Here is a 10,787-nt window from a genome sequence, read left to right as displayed (position 1 = left end):
TTGGTGAAGGAAGCTGAATTTTGAACGAAGGAAAGCTCAAAAACTGTTTGAAAGTCAAGAAATCCACTGAAGAGATGGAAATAGGTGTGCACTGCTTCCTTCCTGCCCTCTATTTATAAAATATAACTTCCAAGCGTTTAAGGGTTATTTTGGGGGTAATGGTGTTCCAAAACCTAATGCTACTGCTAAACGGTCTACACCCCACCACCACCAGAACTGTTTCCAAAAGGAAAGAAGAAAAGCACAAAAGAGGGGGGATATGGTTTGGGTTGAGGAGTGAAAGACAACATTTTGCCTAAATGTAGAATCTTGTCTCAAATCTTTATTCCCTTGCATTTTTCCTAAATGCATTGCCAGTTACACCATTTCCTGATGATGGAAACTTGGGACTGTCCATCACCGTTATTTATTTTTAAAGCTGCTGAAAAGTGTAAGCCACCGCCTGATTTTGCCTTTCAAAAAAGGGGAAAGAACCCAAATTCAATGTAAACATGGAAAGATCAGCATTGTTTCCACTTGGGCGAAGGCAGACACCCCAATCTGGGCAAAATTGATTCGGGTGGTTGTTGGAAAAAGCAGCTTTCAGCATCCAGGGAGTGGAACGAATAGGAATGAACACTTACCCATATAAAGGGAAGCTTTAATTAATATATATTTCTATCTCTAATATACATATACTGGAGCTAGATATCTAGCTTCACAATAAAATGTGTGCAAATACTCTCCACAGAGATGAGTCCCCACCTCAGTCGGTATAGAAAAGCATGATAAAGGTTGGAAAAAATGGATAAAAATGTTGAAAGAACCTCCAGTTCCTTATTAGGCGAAGATACAATATTTATTCCTTGTCTCCTGGGATAAATCTCTTCTGCCTATTGTCCTCCCAGTTCTCAGTGCTGATGCTTAATTTTCAAAACTTCTATATTACCAAGGGACCTACGACATCAGCCAAAGAAATACTCAGCAAGTACAAAATCTGTTCCAGGGAGCTGCTTTTGTGCAGAGGGAAAATTTTGTTCCTACAGGTTTTTAAGTGGGTACGAGGCAAGGAGCTATCTGATCCGGGCAAAACCATTACAATTTAGATATCTATCTATAGAACATTTTTTTCCTTTAAAAATTGGAAAATACAAGAACTTTGGATTTTTTTTCCCGATTCTTTTTTTGGAGGGGGAAATTGCATCGTAAGCTTTCGGAGAAACCCAACATGTCAACTACCTTTCCGGGACTAGTCCACGATGCCGAGGTATTATTACTTTTTTTTTTTTTTTTTTTTTTTTTTTTTTTTTTTTTGAGCGCGCGTGTGTGTGGCGGCGGCGGCGGTGGCGGCGGCGGTGGCAGCCTCCCCTGTCTCTAATCTATATTGGACCGTTACGTTTAATTATAATCTGTCTTTCGGGGGAAGTTAAGGAAGGAAAGGGGAGAAAGTTCGTTATGACATCTGTCGCCAGGGAGGGCAACTCTCTGCCACGTTAAGAAACATTTGCCATAATGAGCGGGAAAACATAATCCTAATAATAAAAGGGAGGGGGGGTGAGGAGAAAGAGATAGAGACGGAAAAAAGATTCTCAGAAAAGCAAAGAAAAGGGACTGATGGGGGAGCAGTAGGTGGACAAGGGGGATGGGGAAAACTCACCCCTTTTGGAATGGGCTTATTCAAGGAAAAGGAAGCAGAAAAGAGGGAGTCGGATTCCCTCCCTCAAATGACTAAGGAAGGGAGCAAGTTGAACGATTTGCACACTGGATTTTTAAAAATATATGGACAATGATTTTGAGCAGCCCGGGCCGAACATCTCGGCATAAACAGGCGCAGAATTTCGATGCTGGGGTCTAGTTGGAGAGGCAAGGCGGCGCGGGCCAGCACTCTTTTCGGGTGGACTCGTTCCTCTGCTACCGCGGCCCCGGAGTCAGTTGCAAACTTGGATCCCAACGCTAAGCTCCCTGCACAAGTTGGGCAGGGGCTGTGTGTGTGTCTGTGCGTGTGTGTCTGTGTGTGTGTGTGCGTGTGTGGTGTCACCCGCACCTATATAGGGTGGGGGATTTTTTTCCGCTCTCTAGACTATGAGGACGAGGCCGCCCACCCCCAGTTCGCCTGTTTGCAAAGGCTCTCTGGTGAAGACGCTGAGACCCGGCTTCGGCTCGGCCCGAGTCTTACGCGCTCGCTTTCCTTGGAGTGCCAGAGAAAGCTCCTGGCTCTGGGAGAGTGGCGCCTTGGTTGCAAAATGACAAACCTCAAGTTTTTCTGCTCTCCCTTTTCCCCCTCTTCCTTCCAGATACGTCACGACGGATCAAACAGCTACCGTTTGATGCAGCTTGGCTGTCTGGAGTCCGTAGCCAATTCCACTGTCGCCTATTCCTCCTCCTCTCCTTTAACTTACTCCACCACCGGCACCGAGTTTGCGTCCCCCTACTTCTCCACTAACCACCAGTACACCCCGCTCCACCACCAGTCCTTCCATTACGAGTTTCAGCACAGCCACCCGGCCGTCACCCCCGACGCCTACTCTCTGAACTCGCTCCACCACTCGCAACAGTACTACCAGCAGATCCACCACGGGGAGCCCACCGACTTTATTAACCTGCACAATGCGCGGGCGCTCAAGTCGTCCTGCCTGGACGAGCAGAGGCGGGAGCTGGGCTGCCTCGATGCCTACCGCCGCCACGACCTGTCCCTCATGAGCCATGGCTCTCAGTATGGAATGCACCCAGATCAAAGACTCCTGCCAGGGCCCAGCCTGGGGCTGGCCGCCGCGGGAGCAGACGACTTGCAGGTAAATAAGCATGCAGCGAATTTGTCTGCTCCCTCCCCTCTTCGCCCTCCCCCTCCCGCCCCATTACGGCTCCGTTTGTAAAGCGTCTCTCTCTCTTCTCTCCTCTCTCTCTCTCTCTCTCTCTCTCTCTCTCTCTCTCTCTCTCACACACACACACACACACACACACACACACACCCCACTTATGGAAAGTTATCAAAACAATTAGAGGAGGAGTGTGCCTGTTCTTTTCCTCTCATTGGATCCAGGCATTTCACCTGGACGCGCGGCAGTCCGGGCGGCTGCGGCCCTCGACCTTTGGTTTGTCCTCACAGAAGTCTTATGTGAATCAACATTTGTGACCCTGAGGGAATAAGGTGGAGGAGATCGAGAAGTCTGGGGTTGGGCCAACTGGACTCAGAGTAAGACCCAATAAATTGATGACCAATCGTACTCTCAATCTCCGCACTTTACAGGGTCTTCCGAGGCGTCCCAGATGTTTGTCTCAGACTGAGCTTGTGGAGATTTTACTACAAATAGGCTTGTTCTAAGAAAATTGTTGGGACTGTAAGCTTGAGCAAAAGTTTCACCAAATTCACTAGATATCTATGGAAAGTAAAGAATCGCAAATGAAAATCTCAAAGGTCTACCCTAAGGAAATAATCTGCATAGTGCACTTTACCGGGGTGTAGGTTGAGTTCAATTCTCTCCGCCTGATGTGCACTCAAAACCACAGCCCAGTTAGGTAATTTACATGTTTATTTATGCTCTTCAAGCCATTACATTTTATGTAACATGCACCTCCTTAAAAAGACAAAAATGAGGCAATAAAGGTAGCGAAAGAGGGGAAAAATAAAGAAGGAAGGGAGGAAGGAGAAAAGGAAAGAAGGGAGAAAAAGAAGAAGGAAGGAAGGAAGGAAGGTATTCAGACACTGTGGAGGCCATCACTCAATCAGATGATCCCTCTTCTATTTTATTTCTTAACACATGTTTGCACATATTTTGCCAACAATAGAATTTATAAGTATGCAATTATGTTGCCATAGGCATATTTCAAACAAATGAACCCACAAATACCCAGAAAAGAATTCAAAAGACCCATATTTTTAGCTCCTTTTAGCTGAAAGTGCAGTTCTATCTGTGAGTTCCTACTTTTTCTGTCTGCACAAAGCTGGCCACCTTCTTCACACTCTCTGGACAAATAGGGAAATAGTCTAAGAACACAAGTTGGAGACGTAAGAGATCCCTTGTTGCGCACAGAAAATCTTTCCTCCTCATTTACCTTTGAGCAAGAGATTATTTTTAAATTAAAGTGAAAGCCCTTTCAGTTCCAACAAAGAGCCATAGCAGTAAGATCAGTACACAAGAAAAAAGATTTGGCTGCATAAACCTTGACTTTCTACATTTATATTCACAAAATAATTTTATACGCTCTGGGTATTTTTACATTTTTCACAAGGATCCCCTTATGTCTCAAGAGGGAAAAAATCTGCCATTCAATGCTTAGCTCAACTAAAACCTATTTACTCCTTTTAATAGCCGCGTCTGTTGCTGATTTTTTTGTATCTGTACAAATTTTTTTTCTGTGCTAGGCACAAAGCCGGGCATTTTTCAAAAGAGGGGATTAGAGCATTTGCAAGCACTAGACAAAGAGCGAATCCCGTGCAAAAGGACACCGTAGTTTATCCCATTTTCGACTTAGTGCCATTCAACTGGTCATTTATGCAATGTCATCCGACCAAACAACATGTTTTACTTATGAGGGAAAAAAGTTTGTTAAGTGAAGAAACCAAGGTTCGTTTCTTCTAAGAAAATAAACATTGTAACCGTGCGCCAGAGAGTGGGAGAAAAAGTAGTTCACTGCCTTGGAGAGCTTTGAAACCATTTATCATCTACATTTCAGATATTTTGAAACCTTTTCCTGAGCCTATCTCTTTTTCCACATACAAATGTCCCTTTTCTCTTTTATTACTCATATTGAAGCAAGATTACTCTTACTAAGGGACACACTCCAAGATACTAGAAGAAATATAGTACTGCGTGTGATATACGTTTATACCCTTACATAGATATATCCATGTATGTATATATCATAATATATATCCCATCTTTATCAAAACAACCTTTAGCAACCCTGGCTCCCTTTCGCCTCCCCAGTTTTGCACCATAGTTGAGGCAGGCCTGTAAGAAGGACCCCGCTCTTTTCAACCTACTCGACGAGCTCTTTCTTATTTAAATTTCTGCCTTAAAGTGATTATCAAATGCAATAATGAAAAAAGTAAAAACTTGGAGACTGAGCATAAATTAAAGCGGTGATGGGAAAAGGTGTGACAGTTTCCTTGTTGCCATAGCAAATCTTTTTAGGGGGACTCAAAGATGGAACTGAAGCCACAAGACTGTTTGCATCACAGATGCAAACAGTCTTGTGGCTTCAGTTCCATCTTTGAGTCCCCTAAAAAGATTTGCTATGGCCAACAAAGGAAACTGTCACACCTTTTCCCATCACCGCTTTAATTTATGCTCAGTCTCCAAGTTTTTTTTTTTCATATTGATTTGATAATCACTTTAAGGCAGAACATTTAAAATAAGAAAGAGCTCGTGAGTAGGTTGAAAAGGGGGGTCTTACAGGCCTGCCTCAATATGGTGAAAATGGGGAGGCGAAAGGGAGCCAGGGTTGTAAAGGTTGTTTTGTAAAGTGGGTTTTTATTATGCACCGACTCTCTCCGCATTTACTTAACTCTTCACGGGCTGTTGGGTAGGTTAACACCCTTCAAGCCCTCTTTCATGTCCAATACCTCGTTTGTTTGTAAAGGAAAATGAGCCTTTAACACATTTCGATTTGGGAAAAAAGAAAAGGACAGACAGGGAGAAATTTTTATTTTTCTTAATCAAAAATCAGCAAACCCTTTCCATCTCTCCAGCTCCAGGGATTCCTCAATCCATTAGGATCTTGAAGGTCTACAGTGAGTGAACCTGAAGGTTTTTCCTTCATAAGGTCCATTTTGGGTGGCATTATAGGATGTTCCTACAGTTGGGGTAAAACAAAACCTCTATAAGACATCCTGAATCCTGCATATGAAATAGTTCCTCTGTGTCCTCAAGAAACCCACAGTCCCAGACTTGACACTCTAGGTGTGATTTGCTCTACTCAGAAAGTGCTGAGTGTACACTGTCTGTATATATGCTGTGTGTCTTGATGGGGACTCAAAGGGCTTCTCATTCTCTTATGCCAAGATGAAAGACTCCCAGGCACTTTGAAGTGTAATTTTGTATGGTGATGTAAAATGCATACCTTAAGATTTATACAACTTTTAGATTGTAGTTTTTCTTGCAATTTTTAAAAAATTATGTTTGCTGGAAAGCTTGCTTCAGCTCAATGCTTGCTTTTAAATGTCTACTGAGACAGAGTTCAGAGATGGGCTAGTCTAAAAGACGTCACCTACATGGTCATATATGTGAGTATCCATTTAAGTAATGTTATTTCTGTTTCTTTTATTAAGGGCTCTGTGGAAGCCCAGTGTGGGCTTGTTCTCAATGGCCAAGGTGGAGTGATAAGAAGAGGTAAGTAACAAGTAACAACATGTTAACTCTAGACATTCTTCTCCTATCTGTTACTTTGTTTAGAAGATATGGTTGTGCTCAAATTCCTTTTCTGATGATTAAGAAAACAATTATACTTAGTCAATTATTCTAGTCCAACACTGGCATATCCACGTTTAAAAGCCTCCTTTCTTCCATTAAGGTTTGAACCCAGGCTGTGCCCAGAAGGCTTGTGATAGGAGATATTTGTTGCTCCTCACAGACCAGTAACAGAATCAAAGTTAGAGGCAGAAGGAAAGAAAAAAGAAAAAGGCAGAGAGAGAGAGAGAGAGAGAGAAAGAAAGAAAGAAAGAAAGAAAGAAAGAAAGAAAGAAAGAAAGAAAGAAAGAAGCTTCTCACAGCCCCTTCCCCCAGCACTAATACCACATCCTCAAGCAGAGTTTCTTTTTTAGCCCTAAATGTGCTAGTCACAGCCTGGGTGTTTGAGGTGATGGTGTTAGCTTGAGGCTTTGAAGGATTCTGTGAAAGGCTAGATCATTGAGGCTTTAGGGGAGGCTAATGAAACACCAATATTGTAGCTGCCCTTATTTTTCTAAGTGTCCAGAACATTTCTTTATTTAAGGGAGGGTGGGAGGAGGAGGTGGTGTTAACTGTACTGGATAAAGCTTTCTTGTTCCCATCTGTTGAGGGAAACATCTGAATCCAGAGTTACCCATGGAATTGGAAGGTGGGGGAAGGCAAGAGGAGAGGAGAGAGCTGTTGCTTTCAGCTCTGGCACTAAAGGGGGCTGCATCTCAGATGTTCCATTTTGACAAAAGGTTTTGAACTATGACATTCTCAGGGCCTTGAGGCAGTGCAGATTTTGCTAGCTTCCCCTACTTAACTGTACCCAAAGCTTCTGAAGTTTATTTCCCTAGCAAGCTGAGTAACCCGAGCAGCACACAAGGCAAGAGGGACCAGATGTTATCCTAACTTCATACGAATTAATAAGATGTGGTCTGTTCACCAAGACTAATTCCTGCTTTAGGACCACAGTTGTCTGCAGTAACAGAACACTAAAATAACTGAGTCTCTTCTGATGGGACCAAATAAGTGTCCTTCAGCCCCTCTCCATCCCTTTGAAAGTTTCTTGAAAGATTTGCTTTTCTGGATACAGAAATGTGCTGGTAGAAATCAGTTGATTCTTTCACATTTAAACTGCAGATTTTACATCCCAATGTCCAATGTAAACTCCATTTAAACTGACGGGGAAAGAAAACAAAGGGTGCTTTTCCTTTGGAACTTGGGTATTGTTCTAGTGGATGTAAGTAGTTTACATTAAATTTAAGAGAGCTGCTCATCTCTTGTTGGTTCACCCTATCGAGATTCACACACACACACACACACACACACACACACACACACACACACACACACACACACACACACACACACTAGTGGTATAGCTCCACAAAGATTTTTTAAATGAGGAGTATTATGCTTGCCATCCACGCTGGTACTCAGACATATGGAAATGGAATAAAATAGGCCCAAGACTGATGAATATTGAATGCACGCTGTTAGAGGAGGCAAAAAAAAAAAAAAATTTACACAGTGAACAGGGGACCAGGTGAGATGTGCTGATCAGGGGTCTGTTGGGACGGGTAAAAATAAGGTGAGGCAAGAGCACTCAGGGCGCGTAGAGACGTCGGTGGTGCTGAAGGACAGCGCCACTAATTAGGTACGGGAGCCCGCTTCTCCCACAGCCGGCCTTTTGCTACTGCAGTTTTGCATTCAGTTCCACACTTATACCAAGATCACCTTCTCATATGCTTGGAAACTGCATCTGAGCATAAGATATCTGACAGAGGGCGGAATTACTTGAGGCCGAGGAGGGAGCTGGAGAGGAAGAGGCTTTGGAATCAATTGAATTTCTGGGGAGAGATTTATGGGACACCCTCTCACCCCCTCACACAATTCCCAAGAAAGGCCAACGCTCTTAAGTATCTCCAAAATGTTAGCTACTTTATCAGAGTCACAGAAATTATCCTCCTTAGGTGATGCTTTATTATTCCTGTAGAATTCGGTCCCTATTCGTTTCACCTAAAAATCGTCGTTGAATCTGCTACTTGAAACCAAATATTGATGTCATATGAGAACAGTGAAGCTCCAGAGAGAAAGGGAATGTAACTTGAGGTTTACGTCTGTCTTGTGTGACTAAACCCCCCTTCGTAGGAATTCAGATTTTAGCTGCTGAGTTTATTCCATTTCCACGTGTCTTAGAGAAAGGCCAGTTAACCTAGTTGAGCCGTGGAAAAGAGGGTGTGTGTCTATACGTGCCTGTTTACTCTGAAACAATCAATGTTCATGACAATTTACAAGTGGGTAGCAAGGAAGTGTATTCCCAAAAGAGGGTGTATATTTTGCTGTAGCCTGCCCAGCCCCTCATCTCAGAACTCCCTTTTACAAAACCCTAAAGAAGCCTGTTTTCTCAATTGTCATGGCAGTACACAGGACCCCTGAGATCAACAGCTCAGACTATTTGTGTTCATAAAAAATCAGGAAGACATTAACTCGAGTGCTCTACTATACTCGAGTTATGCCCTACTTCATATAACCCGATATTGTCTAACAGCTGAGATAAAAATGTCTGTTTCTTTTCCAGTTCATGCTTTACAGATGACCCACCACATGAAACATGGTTTATTGCAAAGCACAACTTTTCACCATTTTCTCTCTTCTGCTAAGTTCCCGAATCAATTTACATTTCTAATGGTTTCTAGAATGTACTATGGGAGGAAAAATAAATAGATTCTACTTTCAAAGACCCCAAATGGTGTTCTTGAAGAAATATAGGTGCCTATGTACTTTACATGAGTTAATCACGGACATTGTCCTGGTTTGCAGTGGCGTGGAGGGCTTGGACGTTCTCAGTTGTTCTTTACATTTGGTGACTTCAACTTGTAAAGAACAAATAGCGTCGCCCTGACTCACTTGTTAAGTGGCAATTACATTATTTTAGCCTGTAATGAAGGCCCGATAGCCAAAGACTTCGTGGAAGAGGGGGCAGCAGCGAGGTAATTACCACCTAGATAAAATATTTGCCACCGCCTCGGAGGCGCAGCTCCCTGCGCGCTCACTCTCGGTTAATGGTGTGCACGATTTTGCCCGCAGCTCCGCCACTCCAACCATCAGAACCAATAATCTTTACTTTACCCTGTGCTCGCGTATCGATAGCTTCTTTCGCCTCGGGCGTAGGCTTTGATATGTTAATATTACTGAGTAGCAAATTCTGCAGAGATCATATTAATGTTGTACGTACAGAGTGGAGCTTTGCCTTCGTTGAATATTCAGATACCGGGTTTCAAAAGGCATCTCTTGAAGAAATGAGGCTTCTATTTACAGGAGTCGTCTGTGTTTTTAATCATTAAAAAAAGAAAGAAAAACCCACTCTTTTTTCCCCCCTGAATCTTCTGAGGCTCTCTTATGGCCCCCTCCCCTTTGTCAGACACTGGTCCCTTTCATTTCTTGCTCTGAGTATTTAATAATAAGTGAACAATGTTGATGACGATGGTGATTATGAAGCTCATAATAAATGGATCCATATTGGAATCGCAGGGTGGGGGTTCAAGTGGATAGTGGCTGTGGACCTCAGAAGTGGGCTAGATGAGAAGAACCAGCTTTTCCTTACGTGGGTGGAAAGTGACATTTTGGCCCTGGTCTCTTTCGTGAAATCGGGACGGCAACTAAAAAGGCCGGGGGGGGGGGGTGGCGGGGGGCGGGAGAGGAAAAAAATGAAAAAAGTGGAGAGGGGAAGCGCCCTTGTTTCGCTTTGTGATCATTCTGCCTTGCAGCCCCAGGCTAATTTCAGAAGCTTAAATACTGCCGTAGCCTCTGGGCCACGCGAAGAGGGAGCGGACCCGGCCATGGGCAGGCAGGAGCGCTTTCCTGATTGCCCGTGGCTACACAAAATACAAACTACTTTGAATCAAAACATTTTGGGGGAATTAATATGATCTGAACTCTGCACGTTTTAAGAGAGTTTGAGTTTGTCAGATCGCTTAGAGGTGACTGGCACGCCAAGGCAAAGGCACTTACGCCGCGGTATAAACATTGTCAGATCTGATTTAATTTCTTTAAAAAAAAAAAAAAAATGCTTCCTTGAAATGGAACCTTAGCTTCAGCTGCCCAGTCTGCCAATAACAGAGTAGAACTTTTCCCTTTAGCCGGCCTCAAGGCCGGCAGCAGGCTGCTTGGCAGGAGAACGCGGTTTCCTCTGCTTCTCTGGGTTTCAAGAAGGCGCAGAGCCTTGGAATTCGGGTTGGAGAAAACCGTTGGCTCTTTCAGCAGCTCCTGAAGGAGTACAATTGGAGGAGGATGGGAAGCCTTGCCCTTCTTCCTTTGTCAGTACTCTTCGGATTCCAGACGGACTACCTGGAATCTCTACTCTCGCTAGCCAAAGCTCATCTCTATGGTTCATCCGTTATGGGTGAAGATAGAGCCGGAGATACACCGCAA

The 10,787-nt window shown here is 43.6% G+C and overlaps 1 protein-coding gene across 1 annotated transcript in view; it reads left to right on the top strand.

Annotated features, from left to right (window-relative positions):
• Window positions 1-681: 681 nt before the first annotated feature.
• Window positions 682-10,787, top strand: part of LOC105490881 (transcription factor AP-2 delta) — a 57,989-nt gene continuing 47,883 nt past the window's right edge. Inside the window, exons 1-3 of the mRNA XM_011756853.2 lie at window positions 682-1,246; window positions 2,274-2,771; window positions 6,251-6,311. Of these exons, the coding sequence (XP_011755155.1) occupies window positions 1,208-1,246; window positions 2,274-2,771; window positions 6,251-6,311 (598 nt within the window). The 5' untranslated portion in view covers window positions 682-1,207. The remainder of the gene's footprint in view (window positions 1,247-2,273; window positions 2,772-6,250; window positions 6,312-10,787) is intronic.

Source organism: Macaca nemestrina, chromosome 5 (genome assembly GCF_043159975.1).
Source record: "Macaca nemestrina isolate mMacNem1 chromosome 5, mMacNem.hap1, whole genome shotgun sequence".
NCBI classification, from domain to species: Eukaryota; Metazoa; Chordata; class Mammalia; order Primates; family Cercopithecidae; genus Macaca; species Macaca nemestrina.
This window is presented reverse-complemented; position numbering and strand designations above follow the sequence as displayed.